We start from the raw sequence: 20,604 nt of genomic DNA on the forward strand, positions 1-20,604 counted from the left end.
TTTATCTTCCAAGCCCTCCCCTCTCAATCTGGACTCAGACTTGTGTGGGTACTGACAAAAAATCTTTCCCATTGGGTTGTCAGGGTAGTTTTCATTCATTAATTCAAGTGCCATAAATTGTCTGAAAATATGAACAAGTGCCTCTCCATACTAATCACAAATGCCTCATTGCAATTCAATATATTTGAAATAAAACACAGACTAGTTTTAATGTGCTCAATGACTGCATTATATTGTTACATTTTAAACTTGTACCACCAGGCTTGACAGTTTAAAAAGAATATAATCTGATTATTTTTTAAAAAAATTAGCCATTACAGAAGGCATTCCCCCTGCCCATTTCAAACAAATAAATTTGATACTTCAGAGTAAAAAGCAAAAACCCACCCCACCCTCCATAAAAACCCAAAGAACTTCATAGCACAGAGGTACTTCAAAGTGATGTTTCTTCCAGAGGTATTAAACAGCTACACAAAAAAGTTCAAAGCAAAAACAGTTTAAAAACAACAAAAGGGTCACTTGATGACCAAATTCTGAAATCACACACACACACAAAGTTTTAATTTGCAAGTAGGGAATGTTGGTATCATACAGAAAAAAATTAAAACATTTTGGTGCATAACAATTGCAATGTACTTTTGATATCTAACATATTTAATGCTATCATACAACTCAGAATTATGTTGCTAACCTGCATTGAAATAAGGGGGATCCAAGACAATTTTGCATTCAATTGCAACTTATATATCTGATAGGTGGCTGGAGCTGGAATTAAGACAATCAGGTCAGAGAGAATTGTATTTTATGGTATCTTTGAAAAAGCAGTAGTGGAAATTTTCTTTCCTTATATAGAGTGTTTATTTAGACCTGGAGAACATCAGGTATCTCAGAAGACTATCAATGCTTTCAGACATCCATGCAATGTTTAAGCAGCCCTCTTCAAAATGAGACAAGAAAGGGAGGAGAGTTACATGGAGCTCCCCAGCACATTTTGCCTTTGCCTTCTACAGTGGTGGATAACCCACTATGCTTTCTTGCTTGAAAGTGAGGTTAAGTCCACAACTTCTGGGAACAACAGGAAACAGACCTGGGGAACATCTTGTAAATGCTTCTGATAGTACACTCTTATAGCGTCATACGCCACACCCGCACCACACATTAAAGCACTATTACACTGCTTTAACAATCATGGCTTTCCCCAAAGAATCCTGGGAATTTAGTTTGTGAATGGTGCTGAAAGTTGTTAGGAGATCCCTATTCCCCTCACAGAGCTACAGTTCTCAGAATTGTTTAACAACCAATCCCTGTTCCCGGGAAACTCTGGGAACTGAAGCTGTATCAGGGGAATAGGGGTCTTCTAACTACTTTCAGCCCACTTGACAAGCTAAAGATCCCAGGATTCTTGGAGGGAAGCCATTATTGTTAGAGTGGTATAATAGTGCTTTAAAAGTATGGTGCGGAAGTGGCCATAGTCTTTATGGGCACATTTGAAAGCAGTAGAACACACAGCAGTAGTGTGATTAACACCTGTCTGTATAAACAACTGATGCATATATACTATATAAAGTACACATTTCCAAGACCACATGTCTCAGCACACTTCCGTACAATCACTGAGGCATTCATGCCATGAAGTGCTATTATAAATGGTAGTAGTAGTTAGTGTATGTACAGAAAAATCTGGAATAAGATAGTGATTTTCTCTATATGCTGCTACGTGTCTAGGTACCAGCGCTACAAGGGAAAGGAGGATAAGAGTGGGAGATACAGTTGTAAAGTTTTGTTTTTACTTTTACAAGTGCCAGTAGTATGTTATAAGAGTGACTATTTCATGCTATATATTTATTTGAATCTATATACTTTTTCTTTTTTTAAAGAAAGTAAGGACAGTTTCTTTTGTTAAATAGCTAATTCTTGACAAGTGTTGACATACTATACATTTCAGCTACACAAAGGTGCTTGGATCAAACTACAAATTAGGCAGGTTCTTGCTTAAGGCATGGAAATCAGTGTCGTGGGTACCTTTTCTCTCTCTCTAATGAATGCCACAAAGGGATAGCATTTCTGCTGTTATTGATTTCAACTCGCCAGAATTATGTGGATATTAATATAACATTTTATTTAAAGTACAAGTTTGTAAAAAAAATCCCTCACTGCACCCATTAGAACTTTTACATGCATACTATTACATGATCACCAAATCCCCCCCCCTATTTTTTAACTAGGAGAACTGAAACAAGGCCTTTAGAGTTAGGGAAACAAACCTATTGAGTTCTAACAGCCAAGCTGTAACAGCTATGGCTATGAATACATGCAAATGGGTTGATTGGTATGTTTTTTTCACTAATCTGCAAGACCATGCTAACACTTTTAACAGCACTTTATTAGGGCAAAGGTATTAATATGGTCTGCCACAGGTTTAATCTGAACATGTTCACATGAGCCTAGAAGACTATGGGCCTTCCTGCATGTCTCACCCTAAAGTTAGTTATGGTTTTACCCTTCTGCCCTATCTGTTCCTTCTCATAGCATCAAGCATGGAATAGAAGAGAGGCAAGAGCTGCCCAATGCGAGAATGGTGGGATAATTGACTCGAGAATGAGCTTTACCTTAACAGAAGGTAAGCTAACTGGTCCATTAGGGCAAATGGGGCAGTGCCCCACCAACCTCAGTCTGCTGTCAGCCAGCCCCCACCTAAACAATTTCCTACTTGCAACATGTTCAGGAGGTTGCACTACCTGTAGGTTTTCTTCTTCTTAGTCTCAGTGTTGCCCTTGTAGAACTTTGCAGGAAAGATGGGGACAAAACTAGAATTAATTTGACTCTGCCTGCCAGTGGCTCTACCTCCACCTGTTGCTTTTTTGCCTTCTACGCCAGTCCCAATGCGCTCCAGCCATAACTGCTTAATAGTGTGTTATTACCTGCAATTACCTTATTTGTTCTTCAAAAGGGCACCTACACATTTCTACTAAAGCTCAGATTCTTGGGAACCAATGATCAAACTCAAATCAAATTTAAGCACCTGATACATTGGAGAGTCATGATTGAATCTCCTATCTCTTAAAAACAGCCATGGATGAGAACCCAAAATGGATCAGGACCACAGTCCCTGAGCTGCTCTTTATCCCATTAGGACAAACGTGTGTACCCATACGTTAACTAATGGACAAATCACAGAATGCCAATATCTAGTCTAGTGTGGCCTATGTTTTCACAGAGCTAGATTTTGTGGTGGGAGGAGGAAGGAATCTGTATCTACACTGCGTTCTGAGGTAGTACATACACATATATGCACATGTAAAGGCTAAACATTTAATTATGTAACATTTATGCATATTTGTCATAAGTTGGTAAATAGTGGTCAGTAGAACAAGAAAGCGTCACTCACCATGGCTTACATTAAAAAACAAAAACTAAACACACACACACACACAGGTTTGAGAACATGCAGTTTAATGTGTCTTTTTTAGAAATTCTTCATAGTGGTTTTATTTTCAAATAAGTAGCTTTGCCTAAAAGGGCTTTTATTTTTGGCAAGGGTTTGTTCCAACCTGGTACACTGATTAAAGGATGTAAATATTTAAGATGACACTCCTCAGTATGGAAAAGACAGTTCAATGATGACAGGAGGAACTGTACATCCTTTTGCTTTTTGAGAAATGTAAACAGCAAAGCACTCAGAACACCGGGTTGGATCCAGAGTTGTGATCAGCAGAGTTCCACTTGTGCTGGGCTAAGGTTGCAAAACAGCAGTGTTAGCAGATTCCTTGCTTCCTCTGCATCTTCCTTTGAAGCTGCTTCCGAGGATTGGAGGACCCACCAGAATAGCATGGGAGGTGTCGCATGGGGCTGCAGAGGGAATCGCCAAAAACTGTTGCCCGCTCCCTTCCCAGTGAGAATCCTCTGCTGGATCCTGGTTCCATCCGCAAACTGAAGATGCCTTTCCATTCACAGAAGGGCAAATTAGGAACCAATCCAATTCATTTAGTTTTTAAATTGTATGTATTAATAGATGCTAATATTCAGCTACATTTGAACTACATTTCCTGTTAAAATATATGAGCGCTAAATTTCTAAGTTGTATTTCAGTGGTTGCAAAAAAGCTCCAGTGATTTACTTTCCATGAATAACATGAGGCCTATCCACCAAGCCCCAACTCCCTGTGCTTACAAGGGGGGGGGGTTGGTAGAAGGCTTCCTATGAATATATATTTGGATATATATTTCTTCAGTAATTTCTCCCCTTAATATTAGAAAATAAGGCAAATGCTTTTCAGAAAAAGGTGCTATGACCTCCAGACTATGCTTTTAATAGGTCACCAGGTAAACATGTAACAAGAGTGGGAATCATGCCAATCCCAAAAGCAAGTTTTTTTGTTTTTAAATCTGCATTTTCAAACAGAAGAAAAAGCTATCAAAAGACTCAGTGACCAAACATAAAATTCAGAAAATATTATTTTGACCTTTTCAATACAACGATCCTGTATTTACAACATACCCATTTTTTTTAAAAAAAGATACATGTCCATTAAATTACATAAAATGTTCCAAATGTGGAAAAAAATGATTGGGCTGGTAAAACCGAAGCATCAGAACATATTTTTGAACTTGCTCTTTGTCAGAATTTGGTTCTTTAAAATCTCCAGTTGCCAATTACTAGGCTGCTCAAAAGCATAATGTCGAAAATGAAAACTGCTACAGTCATAATAATGAATGTTGCTGTAAAAAAAATTACTGTAATATGCTAAGAAAGTTAAATTCCCGGATGCTCTAATAATCACTTAAAATTGTGGCTTTTAAATTCTAGCAAATTACTTATGACATCTCTCAGTTTCAATACATTGTTGCAAAATACTATACATTAGAAAATATACACTTTGCCCATCCAAATGGCTTACCATTTCAGCTTTATGTATTAATCACATTTTGACTAATTATGTGAGGCAGAAAATGTAGAGTAGACTGGTAATTTAAAAAGCTACTTTTCACCTTATGCCTACTAATAAATTTTTAGAGTGGAAGGTAACAGCAAAATGTTTGTTCTTCTAGTAAAACCATCTGTTTGTTAGAAAGATCTCTAGCAGGGATAGGGAACCTGTGGCTCTCCAGATGTTGTTGGGACTTCCATCAGTCCCAGCCAGCATGGGCAATGGTCAGGGATTATGGGAGTTGCAGTCCAGCAACCTCTGGAGGACCACAGATTCTCCATCCTTGATCTGTAGTAATATGTCAAGCATATAGCTTGGTGGATTGGCATCATATTCCTATACTAAACAAATGAAACAAGTCTTAAACCTTGCTCTTTGAAATCAATGTGGTTTTTTCCCAACTTTTCTACAAGGCCTTTTCTTTACATGAATTCAAACTTGTAAATAGCCAAGACTCAGAAATATGGGCCTTAAATAGCTGCAGGATGTAGACTCTGAACTCAAATGCTGCTGCTGCCTATCTAATCAGGTTGGTTCTATTCTTTTGGACCCACAGGTAGTGCACAGAAAATAGAACACAGCATGAACAGAAAGGGATTGATAATTCCATTATAATACAAGCTACTCTCTGGTTAAATACAATAATTTGTAGATAACTCCTTTTTAAAAAAAGCAGTATACACCACTGCTTACTGAAAACACAGTAGGAATACTGTGGCTGGGACATTTTAAATAGAATAAATGCAGAAGATTACATCCCTTCTATATATAACACTGAATTTAGACAACCTCACAAATAAAAAAGACATTGAATTAGAAAGAATGTATCATTGCAAGAATGTCAGATGAGGAAGATCTAGTCTGAGATCCTTGTTTGGCTTCAAAGTTCACTGGGCAATTCTGAGCAAGGCACCCTTTCTGTTGACCCTACCACATGGGGCTGTCCCATTGAGTACTGTCCTTCACCCCTTGGAGTAAGAATGGGATACAATGTAATTAATAATACTCTCTCTCTCAGGCTGGGAAAATGTGGGTTGCCTGTGATATGATTTCATTGAGAGACACAGAAATACTATTAATTGAAAATGACAATGAAAACAACTTTTCTTAAAAAAGGCTGCCATGAGGATTATGACCCTTGCTGCATATCATAGTCCAGGCTGACTTTCTTCCTGACATGCCTCCCTCCTATAGAATCTTTTGGTGCAGAGCATTCAACAGTCTCCACCAGCTACTTAGTGCCTCACTAACATGGCTCCTATAAACTCACTGGTGGGATGAATTTTTGTAAGGTATTTTGCACATCAAAGTGTCTCTCTCGAACTGCTGGCAGTAAAGAAAGGGTGTTTGATCCCAAGAAGCACCCAAGTGCATTAGTAAATATGTAGCATACTCAGCTGAAGGCTTTTGGGCTAATAAGTAAGTGATATGGGTCAAAATGCCCCAAAGGAGATTGTGTCTCCCTCTTCCCCCTCCTACTATTTTAGCTCACTGACTGGGTCATCTCATCTCGACCATGGACTTTTATGTATTTTGAGAATCTAATTCTAATTTTCTTCATATTCGTAGATTATGTCTCTGAAAACTTAAACAAAGGCAAAGGAATTTTAGAACCATCAAAATAGATAAGAAATTTTCCTGAAAATATCTGTATACAGTTTATATAATGCATAATTAGAAAATACATCTTTAAATATAGTTAAAAACAAGTTCTGCAAATGATATTGTTTAACTTTGGTACAATCCTATGTTCTCATTCTTTAAAACTTTTTTTAACTAGTGATAAGCTATATATCTTTCTAACACTGAGGCTGTAGATTTGTGATAAAGTTTAACTGCAACCAAAATAGCTGAATCCATCATGCTTAAAACTTGAGAGATAAGATTCTAAAGAAATTGATGGGGGCTATACAGTGCTTTCTCAGGCTTACAAAAAAGGGTCTCTTATGATGTATGCCACATCAACTGATATATGAATTCATTAATATGCAAATTTAACTTTTTCCTTTCATGTCAAAATAACAACTACAAATGGTCTCCTCTCCTTTTTCATTGACCTGATCTTTTGATGCTGCTCATTTTAAAAGCAAATGTATATATTATCCATCTTCATTCATAGACACCATTCCCCCCACTTGGGCACAATCTACTGTGCACCCTCCCTGAAATTAATGGGAACTGCATAAAAACACAGTAGACTCTGGCTCTAGTTGCCAGCTTAACACCTCCAAGTAATACTAAAGAAGAAGAGACAGAACCTTATGTTTTAGCACGGCTTACAGTTCTTGAGAATTGCATTAGTAATAAGTTGATTATTTTTCTTTTTGCACAATAGCTTTTGTAAAAATATGTATTTATTCTTCTGGTTGTTATTCTCTGGAATTCATTTAAAGTTCATTTCTCTTCAATGTTGTTCTTCCCACATTTAGCTCTTTTTCACCACATCTCCATTTAAAGTAAATAAAACACTTTTCCAGTTCTTTGGCATTGGGAGGGGTTCATACTGCTGTGATACTTCCATTGTGGCGGGAACGTGACCTTTCCAAATTTACTCGTCTGTTGTCTGGAATACAAAGGGAGAAGGAAACAACGGTATAAGATTTTAAAACATGGATATTGCAGTGTCAAGAGGTTTTCAAGCAGTCCTGAACATAATTTCAAAGGAATATATAAATAAATTACTAGGTGGATAGATCAGAGAAATTTCAGAGAACAGCTGCCAGGCGGAGTTCAAGAGTTCTGCAATCAGCAATAAATTACTTTCGTGATCGGAGACTCTGGGGTGATAAAAGCACTGGAAGAATTCTACAGCACTCTTCCATTGGAAATAGCAGGTAACAACCAAAAATTCTGGGGAAAGTGTTACTATATAAAGACGCCTGTGCCCAGTTGCTGTGAGAAGGAGAAACTAACGTCATTCTTTCACTGTGTGGGAAATTCACCAGCATCATTCATACAGTGGAAACGGATGAGGTACAGACTCTCTCTCTCTCTCTCTCCAATATGGCAAAGAGATAAAATCTTCAATTTAGTATAAGTAAACCAACTACTTCCTACACATTCCCTGGAATGTGTTGCTGGATGAGAAACTTCAGGAAAGACTATTACTGCATAACAATTATTGCAATGAATAATCATGGTGTAGGAAGAAGCTCAACGCCTTCAAAACACAATTTTAAGTCAGGCAGGCTATGGCTGAAAATATATAAACAAATATCCTGTTTCCTCAAATGTGTTTAGCAACTTCCCTGACCAATAAAATGCAAGTGGCAGGGATAAAATTCTTGCTTGAGAGAGACATGGAAATGATTAACTTAAATCACATGGTAAACACGAGCTCTCTGGAGAGTAATAAAAGAGACACATTGAGAGAAAAGTTAAATACTTCTTGGTGCAATAGGTGGATAAAAACTAACAGACTGATAGTTTTCTCATTTACTTCTGTTTAAGCAACAAGAAAAAAATAATGTGAGGATTCATGGATAATTTCCTCCCAGCCAATGTCTCTCTTTCTCCCCCTTTAGGAAGTTTGTTTTTAATAATTCTCTATCCAATCACACACACCAAAATGCACAAGCTTCCAATCCTAGGCGAAATGTCTTTCATGAAGCACACAAGCTTGGACAGAAGAGTTCACTAATTTCTACTGTATCAGAGTCCAATTTGCATAACATGTTTTGATTGATCTCTTACAAAGACTGTGGAAATCAGACACTGCAAACCCTTTGCAATAATCTGGTCATGTAAATTCTGGTGCCAGTCCTAAAAGTGCAGCATTTCCACCATGCAGGAATGAAATAATCTCACATCAAATAACAGGCCCTAAAACAGTGAACTGATTGTTGCGTAGAGAAGGTCTAGAAAAGGGACGAGTAACCCTGGACTATACAATCTCAGTTAAAAGAGTGAAAATTTCAGGAGTTTACATAATGTCTGGTACAAATAGCTAGAAGCATCCTCTTTGGGATTCTGTCGTTCACAGAATGCAAAACCAGACTACCGAATTTTTAATTAACACCTAGAATCCTGCGGTGTTGTTAAAATGATTATTTGGTGTTGCATTTAGAATGTTTGTTGTTGGAGCAAAGGGAGAACGACCAAGGAGAGATTCTTAGCTATGATCCTGTAATTTCTAATCAGAAGAGCTATTTCAGCTCTCAAAGGGGTGAACAATGCTGCCCTGGGCTCCTGCTGGGAGGAAGGGTGGGATATAAATCAAATTATAAATAAATAAATAAAATAAACAAAAACTTTTGCAGGATTTGGAGTGAGATCTTTTTTAGAAATGAAACTAACAGAACAATACATACATTAACATCAAACAAAGCTTTCATCTTCAAAATAAGGAAGTATGACAGGTTGAGAAAGTGAATAGTATCTATTGCTTGGGTTGCTAATTCTTCTGCCATATATACTTATACAACAGTAAAGGGAAAAAAACTGATTTTCCAGAGGGAGATCTTATTTATTTTATTTATACTGCTATACTGCCCTTCATATAAAACTCAGGATGGGTAGCAATAATATTATAATAATGAACAATGTAATGGAAATGGACTGCCTTCAAGTTGATTCCGACTTATGGCGACCCTATGAATATGGTTTTCACAGTAAGCGCTATTCAGAGGTATATAATACAATAAACGAAATAAACATCTAATAAAACCAACAGTGAGAAGAAATAATCAGCATATGGCCCAATCATACTCATTACAGTGACTAACTATTAATAAATGCCCAGGTAAACATGCGGATTTTAGCGTGTCACCAAAATGTCAATGAAGTTGGTGCCAGGCACACCCTTTGAGAGAAGGTATTCTAAAGTCAGGGTGTCACTATGGACAAGTGGTATTCTTTCAGATACCCAAGCCCCAAGTTGTTTAGGGCTTTGTAGGTCAACACAAGTACCTTTAATTTCAGCAACTAATATTGCTCTTTCAGGATCAATGTTATGGGATAACAACAACAACAAAATTATTTTTGTTATGTGCCTCTTGCCTGGCAAGTTGGATTCCATAGATTTAAAAATACAAAGCATACATAAAACCGTACAGAGATTTAAAAATAAAAAACCATACAAAAAACCATACATAAACAAATCCATATAATTCATAAAATCCTTAAAAACATCAGTACAATGGCATAAAAGGTAGAAATTTAACCAAGTGCTTGCATAAAAAGATGGGTCTTCAGCGGCTGTCTAAAAACAGAGAGGATCTTACCTCACAGGGAAGGGCATTCCATTGTCTAAGGGCCACAACAGAGAAGGCTCTGTTGTATTTGCCAATTGGGCTTCACATATAGTAGGCACTCATGACAGTCCTTCTTCCCTGGCTCTTGTAAGATGGACATGACTGAGGGGAAGGCGGGCAGATACATATCTAGGTCTCAAACCTTTAATGTTTTGACCTTTCAAGGTCAAAACCAGCACCTTGAATTGTATTCGGAAGCAAACTGGGAGCCAATGTAGCTCTTTTAGCACAGGTGTATCTGTTAGCACAGGGATCCCCAAGAGCTCTTCTGTCAGTATCTTGGCAGTTGCATTTTGCACCCATTATAATGTATAGATCATTTTCTAAAGCAGCCCTACAAAAAGCACATTTCAATAATCCAAACAAGATGTTATCAGAGCATGGGTTACTGTGGCTAGGAAGCTTAGAGAGAAAACTGTTAAGAAGCCAAAAACCCCTGAATGTTTTGCTTTAAAATAGGGCTGTGAAACCTTTGGTCCTGTAGATATTTCTGAAGTAAAACTCCCATCAGCCCCATCAAGCATGGGCAATGGCCAGGGATTATGGAATTGTAATTCAGCAACATCTGGAGGACCAAAGGTTTTCCACATCTGGTTTAAATCCTTCGGGATCTTATACAGTGTTCAGTGTGAATGAACTTAGTAAGCTTGAGTTCAAGTGTTCAGTTCAATTTGAAACCTTAACACAGTGGGAAATTATCAAATTGTAGTTTGACTCTTATTGTAATGAACAAGCTGGCATGGTAAGAGGAACTGATTACTCAATAACCTGGGACATATGAAACTGATTCAACCATTTATTCTTAGAGACAGGAACCTGCCCACTCTATGAATGTTTCCCCAATACTTCTTTCAATGAAAATTAATAGTATAAGAACATCCTGAACTGTGCATAAACAGCAATATTTAAATATTCATGATGCAATGAGACAAATTAAATGCCTCCTGTACTTTGACTGGTAAGTTTCTGAATTAATTCTCTTCTGTTTAAGTATGTATAAGCCCTAGCCAAGAATCAGCTTGTTTTTAAATGATTTAGCACAGGGTTTTCCCCAGCCATCGGTGTGCTACAGAAGAAAAGTCCCTCCCCTTTTCGCCCACAGAATACTCTACTCCTGATAAACATGGATCTTTCCATCAGGACACATAGCTAGGCTATACGTGGCCAATCACAGCTCCACTGAGCTGCTGCTCTGCTACAATATCCAATAAATATTTTAGGGGAAAAAGGATAGCCCCCAAATGGTAGGAGGCTAGAGAGAAAGAGGATATTATGTGTGGAACAAATATGCAGTCCCATATGTAGCTTCTTTCCACCTTCGAACAACGTTTTGGAGGGTGCTAGACAGGCAAATGTCTCCAGGGCACTGAAATACTCTTGAAATTTCCGCTGATTTATGTTGTCTTGAGGCTAGAGACCCTTGGAGTACAGCAAACACTCGCTGTCAGTGCAACTGAGTGCAAGTTGCTTCGAACAGACTTATCTGGCATATCCAAGGTTTTTCTGTTGCAGGCAGTATTTGTCTAAAGTGGCTAAGCAGGGAATTTGAAGCAGAAACCAAGGAGGTATACACACAAATAGTGACATTTGCTATTCCTACAAACAATAGTCCCGTAGAAGAAATGGTTTAACAGCAGCAATTAAGAGTCAAGAAGATATTCTCTTAAAACTATGAAATTATAAATAGATACTTCTATAATAAATGTATGTGAAATGCAGGAAAAAGGATGTGTGAAGAACTGGACATTAATTACTCAATTCTGAAACAGAAATATAATTAAAGAATACTTTGAAAGCAACACATCCACGCAACTAACACAAAATTTAAACAACTATATCAGAGTGGTAATTAAGATCTTATGACAAAACCTACTCATATGCTAAGCAACAAATCTATGGAACAACCCGCTGGTGATCCTAAAGCTGTAAGCTTTAAATGGCTTACTCTTGAGTGCCTGCCGTCACACTAAAGTAGCAGCTGAAGTTGCATTATGGGCTGAGAAATGAAACTAAAACTTTGAGAACATCTTGCCTCAGGATGACAGCCCAATAAAAGTGCTTCTCTTTGCAGAGAAGCAAACAAGGTGAGTGCTTGCATGGGGGAAGATATTCTAACAATGAAGCCTACTGTGATAATATAAAAGAACCTAAATGCCTACAGAACTTCCTAAGTTCTGCCTGTTTCATGGCAGATAGAGGTGGTGGCTCCAGCTTTTCAAGGCACTTGGGCAAGAGGCCCCCAGTGGACTTCATCCTTCTCTTCGCAGCTACCATTCACTCCCCCTTTCATTGTCACCCAGTCTCCACACTCATCCCTCTCTTGCTTGCGCTCTGCCTCTGGGTCACTGACATAAGGAAGGTGTGTGGGTGACTGTTGCAAGGAGGGGGACCAGCAGGGCCAGAAGGTTCTGATGGTCAGCAGGGGGGCCCCAGCTGAAGCCTAAGCCTCAGCAGATGCTTGATGATGCTAATCCCTGAAGCCAGCACTGAGACTGTGTTGGGTTACTAGTATAAACATTTACATGCACAACCACAAGTTCTCACTGAAGGTTCTTTGCAAAGAGGCGGAGGCAACAGAAGCTCTCAGGACCTTCCACATACATACCCTATGTTTATTGTTTTTTAAAAATTCTATCCCATCTATCTCTTCCGAGAGACTCAAGGTGGCTAACAAACACTAATATACACAAAATACTACCAAACATAATCCTTAAAACCATCCAATGTACACTCAAATTAATAAATTAACAACACCTTTAACTAATAATTCTGCCTTTGTTTACCTACATGCCAAGGCTTTGCGTGAATAGGGAGCCCCGCAGTGACATTTCTTGTCTAACTAATGTTTGACTGGTGGTGTCACCTAGATGTGAAACATTTCTTCAAAGATAACGTATCCCATTATTTTAAAATGTATTAATACAGTGCATGTTTGATGAGAGTATGTTTTAGAAACAGCTTCTTTGAAAAAAGAAAACTTTCAGGCAAATATACAGACAGATGTGGTGACTGTGTGAGCCACTTCTGCAATTCTGCATGAGTTTAAAAACATTTCTTTCCCCTATAAAATTGAAGCGTTTTTTAAGTCAGAAAAAGAAAAGAATGAAACACAGCAAACAAAATGCAGTCGTTTATTTTAATTGCAAAACCCACTTAGAGCTGATTTCGATATTCTAATAAAGTGTGCCAAGATACAAATGCAATGAATATATTACATCCAATATGTAAATAAAATGTCCTGTCTTCTCAAGCTTTGTCAGGGATATCTGCTGTTCTTGTAACAGCTAAAAGGCATCAATACCCCTGGGTGTTTTTAGCTTAATTTTATATCAAAGTTTTGGTTATATGTGTATTTGATATGTTGTATTCATCTGATTTTGTACGCCGCCTAGAGTGGCCACTCATGCGGCCAGATAGGCGGCCTAGAAATAAAATTTTATTATTATTATTATTATTATCTCAACTGATGCATGTGAGGGAAGATTTGCTGAGTCCCTAACTGCTTCTCTATGAAAGATACCACTCCTAGCATTGTCATTCTTGGGTGCATTATGTGGCTGGAACTTTTCAATCTACAGAGCTCGGGTTGACTTCAAATTCCCACCTAGCAGTGATTTTAAAACAATCTTCGCTCTGTGTTTTGCTTTCGTGACTTCTATAATGCTTCCATATTTCATTCTACAGCCTTAAAAATTAAGGGAATTTCTTGAGAGTCCTAATCACATTTGTATTTCCTGTGTCTGCATATCAAATGCATAGTTGCATTGGCCAAAGCTTGCAATCTGATTTTAAAACAGCTTAAAAAACTTTCTATATTGCATTAACATCATTTGGAAATGATGCACTGGAGATGAAAAGGTATTCTTAGCATCAACTTGTGAAAATACCCTTAAGAGCAATTTTAGGCAGCTTGGGAGAAATAAAAGCATCCAGGAGAAGAGGGAAGTGTAATGGGCCAGCCCAGATATTGGCTTAAAATATGCACAGAATGTGTTGAAATCATTTACATTTGCTTATATTGCTTAGCTTATAACTTTGTAATGCATAAATTGCAGAGACGAAAAATGTTCTTCTTTGAAAAATGGGCTTCTGGATGGCCTCCTTTCTAAACAAAGCAATGTTTTACTATGAAGCAGAGTACAAAGTGATAAGGAAGTCTAGGCAGTCAGCCAACACTCCGGCTCTATCAACAAGGAAGTTTCTTATATGGTGAAGTTAAGCAAACTAGTTGAGGATAGAAGTCCCACCAGTAGCATCTGGTTAATGACCTGATGAAGAGCATGAAGAAGTTGCATGAAGAGGCGCAATGAGGAGGCATAATAAACAGGCAGCAGCAGATAAGGCCATGGGAACAAGCACTTTCCCTTGATGAGAAAGTGTGTAAAAGGCCAGGTTTTATAGCACTCATGACCCTCCACTCTGCTGGAGTGGAAGTTGAAGAGACCAAGAGAACCATCCATCTTCTCCATCTATTACATCTGGTGGGTGACATATCATGACATGTATTTCCATGTACTTTGTAACTAAGATAATAATGCTGGGAAAAACAGAAGGGAGTAGAAAAAGAGGAAGGCCAAACAAGAGATGGATTGATTCCATCAAGGAAGCCACAGACCTGAACTTACAAGATCTGAACAGGGTGGTTCATGACAGATGCTATTGGAGGTTACTGATTCATAGGGTCGCCATAAGTCGTGGTTGACTTGAAGGCACATAACAACAACAAACCTATTTTAACTAAGATGTGCCTTCAAAGTCTTATATTTTCATGTTAAATGGATATCCAGCAACTTCTTTCTTGCTGATTAGTATTCCAGTTTTTCTGTTTCTGCAATGATGGCTAAGGCCACCTAGAATGCATTTTATTAGTTGCAGTGTGCAAGATATGAATATCTAACACATATTATAAAGATTATTCTGCTGTCTGAAGTTTGACTCCCAAACAGAAAATTTCTGGTACCTCCCAAGACTCAAGCAATCTTGAGTGGGGTCTCCTCTATCCTTCGCCTGCGTTTCATGACTCCTGTTGATAACCTGTGAGCTTAGGTGAACTAACGTTTGACATACAAGGACTCTGTGTATACACGAAAGGAGAAAGCAAAAACTCTTGACCCTATTCATGAGAAGGGGGGCGGCCTTGTCAGCATTGGAAGGAATGGGGAATTTGCTACTGTGAGAGAGGAACAAGTTGGCAGCAATTCCCTTCACATCAAGTTACCTAGGCCAATTTTTACACAGCACACAAGGACAAGAACCAACTGTCTTTTCTTGACAAACAAGATCTGAGGGCTTATCCAAACGGAGTGGGATAATCCACAGTTTCCATATTCGGTTTGTCATCTGATAGTCCTCACTTTGCCTTTTAGTTCACTCTTTCCCAATTAAAAAAAACACTTTTTTGCACCCACACCCGCAGTGGTAAGACCCCTACATTCTTTTCGCTTTTTCCAAGCTCCACCTCTAAAACCTTGGTCAGCAAAAAAATTACGTATGCTCCTCTCCCCCTTTGCAACGAAGCACAATATGGCTGTAAAGGAGTTCTTGCCTCAGAAGGAAAGGCTGCTGGTTGGTTTCACGCCTGCCTTGTTTGTATTTGCGATATTATGTTTAAATGAATGTATGCTTTTCTGCCTTTACTGATACTTAAGGAAATACACACGCTGGCAATTGCACTTATTTCTCCAAAAAAGCAAGAAACGTGTCACCCCCCCTCCTTCTCCCTTTCCTTTCCACGAGAATGAAATTGACAAAGCTTTCCGGAGCAGGCTCGAAACCGACCAGCAGCCTTTTTCTTGTTTGTATTTGCGATATTACACTTAAACGAATGTATGCTTTTCTGCCTTTATTGATATTTAAGGAGATACACACGCTGGCAATTGCACTTATTTCTCCAAAAAAGCAAGAAACGTGTCACCCCCCCTCCTCCCTTTCCTTCCCATGGAGAATGAAATTGACAAAGCTTTCCGGAGCAGGCGTGAAACCAACCAGCAGCCGTTTTCTTGTTTGTATTTGCGATATTACACTTAAACAAATGTATGCTTTTCTGATTTGAAGCAAAAACCCCAGCAAGTAGAATGAAATTGACAAAGCTTTCCAGAGGCAGGCTGAAACCGACCACCCCCACTTTCTTGCTTGCTGTGCATTGCAGATCTCACCCAGAGCGGCCGCCCAGTTTGCAGGCTGGCAAAAAAAAAAAATGCATCTGCGCAGTAGTTGCAGACACCCCCCAACACCCCACCATTGCAATGATTGGTTCAATTTTCCCGGGCTTATTCTCGCACATGCACAAAAGTGCAGATACATGATTGGCTGGAATGAGGAGAAGGGGCATGGGGAAATGCCCAAGAACCGCCCATCAGCTGTAAAGTCCGTAGTATTGCATCCTAACTCCTGAAGGTACAGCGGATGATTCCCAATTTTAAACAGCAAATTGCATTTTTGCCAGCATTGCAAGGAGCGGATTTAACCCGCGAAAATACGTAACAGCGCGAGACGTCATTTGGACGACCGAAAAATAATGAACACACATAGCGGGCGTGTCACACATTTTGCAGTTGTCTGGATGAGCCCTGAGAGTGCTGTAAGTTCAGACACAGAAAAATGCCAAACTGGATGAAGACAAAAATTTTCTTAGAAACGAAAGAAACAGTCCAAATGAACATTCTTCTGCATGAATGGGAGCTGCAAAACTGCATGACGTTTCCTTGCATGGGTACCATTCATTTCAATGGAGCTCAAACAGGAGAATTTCCAGATGGGATCATGTTCCAAATGGTTTATTGTGACATGAGCTTTTGCGAACAATGGTCAATGATTTCATGGAGTTGATTGGAGTAGCAGACCAAAAAGCTGGTGAATATTCACATGGGTTAAGTTCCGCTGCAGGATTAACTGAGACAGTGTTCTTCAACCTTGGGTCCCCAGATGTTGTTGGACTACAACTCTCATCAACCCCAGCCAGCTTACCCAATAGACAAGGATGATGGGAGCTGGAGTCCAACAACATCTCTCCCCGTTCCCTGTCCTACATCTACACAATGGAATTTCTAAGAAAACTGTCTGCATCACTTTCCAGAGTTAGAAGCAAAGGACATTTCTCAAGGAGCAGCTACTGAACAGACAAAAAGGGGGGGAAAGCCTTGCCATCAAGAATATAGCTGTTGGGACCCACTTTGCTTACCTCTGATCTAGAAGGGAGAACAGAAGATTCTACAGATATATAATCTTTATTTTTATATATGGAACACCATCCCCCTACATGGGGGGGTAATGTGAGCTGAACGTAATAGCAAAAGTGGCTTATGGTCTCATATTTTCTAAAAGCATTCATAGAATTAAATGTCCAGGGAGCATTGCTTTAATTTTATTTTCTCCAGAACTCTGGCAGAGAAATCATTTCAAATGCTGTCATGACAGAATATCTAAACTTAAAGTTAAACTGGCAGAGTTAATGTGAATATCTAAAAAAAGAAACTGGTGCCTCTTTAATAATTAAAAAAAGCTGTTGCTGAAGCTTCATCTTATTGGAATAATGTTTGTTGAAATAGCAAAGAAGATGGGGAGAAAACACCCATGTAAAGGGATTCATGTGGTCTGTACCTTTGGGAGACAATGAAAGCATTTGCATCAAATATTTATTTATTCCTTCATTTAAAACTTTGCTCACTGGAAAAGCCTAATGAGATACACATCTAGTTTTTATGACAGACCCAGGGGACAATATTCATACAATTCCAGGGAAATTTAGTACAATATAAGCAATACAAAACCTAAACATGGCAGATAAGAGAGAATAGAGACAAGTGCATTTCATTTTCTGCTTAAAGGCTTTATTAAGGGATTAAAACAGCTTAAAACCCAGAGAAGTAAATGCAAAAATGCAACAGCATAAGGCAGCGTAAGGTGCAGTGGCACCTCTTGACTTTTGAACAGAAGTGAAAAAAAATATTCAAATAGAAGCAATGCCTGCTGATTTTGGTGTGCATATTTCTACTGATTTGGCTGCCAGGCTTAAGCTACTTCTACACTGTGTTCTTGTTCCTGAAGAACTACTAGCTTGGTGACATTTGCAGTAAGATGAGCTAGTGCCATGGAGCAGCCATGGAGTCAGCCTTCCTTGTTAGGTGGGGCAGACACATTTCTAGGTTGGGCATGAGGGAGGCACATAGCGTCAGCCAATCCCCCCCCACTGGTGAAGAGGATGTGAGGGCCAGGCCAGAGAAAGGCACTGACCTTCCCCATCACTCCTCCTCCATCCAGAGAGTGTGTTAATTTACATGAATGAAGTTTAATCTGCTAAATTGTCTCACCCTTTTTTGAGAGATCCCCAGGAATACCAGACTCAAAAACCTGACTTAGCCTATGGCTACAGTCCCTTTCACCTGTAGCCTGTCCCTGTGTTCTGATTCTTCATGAACGGAACTACTTTGGTAAAAACAATGAGCTCCTGAGCTTGGCTTTGATGATTTTATTATTTATTTTATTTTATTCAGTTTCTATACCGCCCACAGCCAACGGCTCTCTGGGTGGTGAACAACATGAATATAAAATACAATATGATAAAACCACGTAATAACTACCGCACACATAACAGAAATACCCAAAAACTAAAACATATTACACAATTAATTTAGTATACCAGAGTGTTATAAATATACTAAAATATATTAAAATGTATTAAAATGCCTGTGAAAAGAGGTAAGTTTTAACCTGGCGCCGAAAAGAAAGCAATGTTGGCACCAGGCGTACCTCATCAGGGAGACTATTCCATAGTTCGGGGGCCACCACTGAGAAGGCCCTAGATCTTGTCGTCATCCTCCGAGCCTCTCTATGAGTCGGTACCCGGAGGAGAGCCTTCGATGATGCATTAGATATCTCAGTTTTACATTCCATCTGAAAAATAAACTTGTCCACAATAAAATTTAGGGAAGGGCAGAGGGTTTGTTTGTTAACTCCTCCTTGAGAGTCCCACCTTCTAGTCTTGTTCCTGGCTTTTAGATTTTCCTTCCAGTTGGGCCAATCAAGGGGAAAACCTTTTAACTGGCTGCCATATAAAGAACAAACTAAGCAATTGGAAATGAATTGTGGAAAGCAATTGGAATTTTTTACTTGTTGCTGGGTTGATTTTTCTATCCAGAAACCCTGAAAAAGGCCACATATTGCGAAAATCAGAAATTGGGCCTGAATTACAGCCTAGGTGTCCAGCCAGCCAGCTGTAGTGTACACAACGACATTCCAATTCTTTTAGGGCTGTTTTCATCCTTTGCCATCAAGGATCAAGAAAAAGAAGAAAAACTAGCCACTATGATTGTGATTATAGTGAGTGCTTGAAAAGAGAAAAGGGTAGCCATTTTTTCAGATCACTTTGTTAGCTCTTTATTTCACCCTTTAGCAATAAGCACCCAATCCTGCTCTACTCATTATAACAACTGCAGAGTAAACCAACTCTTACTTCTTACTGCAGGCAAACAAAAATGCTTCTTTTTGGTAAGGAGCACAACTAAAAATGAAAAACAGAGCAAAGGAAAGTCCAAGGGATGGAATCTAACTCTAGCCCATAATACAAAGTACTAATATTTAACTCTTCAGGGGTCACATTACTATACAGGCTGGGTTTTTTCCTTCAGGATCACTTAAGTGGTCATGATTGTGATCATGAAAAATCTACCCTCCGTTAGGGAAAGTCATGGGTGAGCAGAATTTTGGGGGCTCTTCTAGATGAGCTTTTGTTGTGCACTCTCCTTGCCTTATTCTCTGAATTTTTCAGAGTCCTATTTTTAAATTGCTCTATTCTTAAAAAAAACCTGTCATGCTTTAAATGGAGGTTGTCATTGTTATGTCACAAATTAAAAAGACAATCTTCCCCCAAACTGCTAGGGGTGCTATGCCCCCATGTGCCCCCCCATGGTTACAGGCATGCCATGGAGGTTCACGACATACAAAGCCCCGCTCCCGCAGGCATTAGAGAGACCGACATAATGGGAGTCCGGATGCTATGAATCTTCAGAAGAGTAAAGTGTCTCTTGGGAAAACTTGGTAAATTAATTTGCTCAAGCCAAGCATTTGATAGATAGTTGGGGTTTAAAGCATTTTTTTCATCATGCATTAGTCTGGCTTGGGACCCATGGAATTGTCTTCCCCATGTTGTGCTGCTTTGGCTTACTTTCTTGGCTGTATCTGGAGGCATTTACTTAGTAGACAATTGTGCACACCCAATCTCTGCTTGTGACAGTCAGTTATCTGTTCTCTAAAAACTAGCATGGAGGAGAAAGAGCAAGAATGGCAGGAATAAATGGAAAAATATTGAACCAAATGTCCGTTCTTAATCTATGATGCAATAACATTCCAATTCATTATAAGAAAAGGACAGTTTCATATTTCACTGGTAAGCTCTTTACTGTTGCATAGCGGCTGGCCAATGGAGAT

The 20,604-nt window shown here is 38.9% G+C and overlaps 1 protein-coding gene across 5 annotated transcripts in view; it reads right to left on the bottom strand.

The window, feature by feature from the left end:
- Positions 1 to 228: 228 nt before the first annotated feature.
- DIAPH2 (diaphanous related formin 2) overlaps positions 229 to 20,604 on the bottom strand; it is a 455,139-nt gene continuing 434,763 nt past the window's right edge. For all 5 annotated transcript variants that reach the window (XM_061598178.1, XM_061598177.1, XM_061598175.1 and 2 more), the window contains one exon: positions 229 to 7,490. In XM_061598178.1, the coding sequence (XP_061454162.1) occupies positions 7,426 to 7,490 (65 nt within the window). In that variant the 3' untranslated portion in view covers positions 229 to 7,425. The remainder of the gene's footprint in view (positions 7,491 to 20,604) is intronic.

Source organism: Rhineura floridana, chromosome 16, assembly GCF_030035675.1.
Source record: "Rhineura floridana isolate rRhiFlo1 chromosome 16, rRhiFlo1.hap2, whole genome shotgun sequence".
Classification (NCBI taxonomy): Eukaryota; Metazoa; Chordata; class Lepidosauria; order Squamata; family Rhineuridae; genus Rhineura; species Rhineura floridana.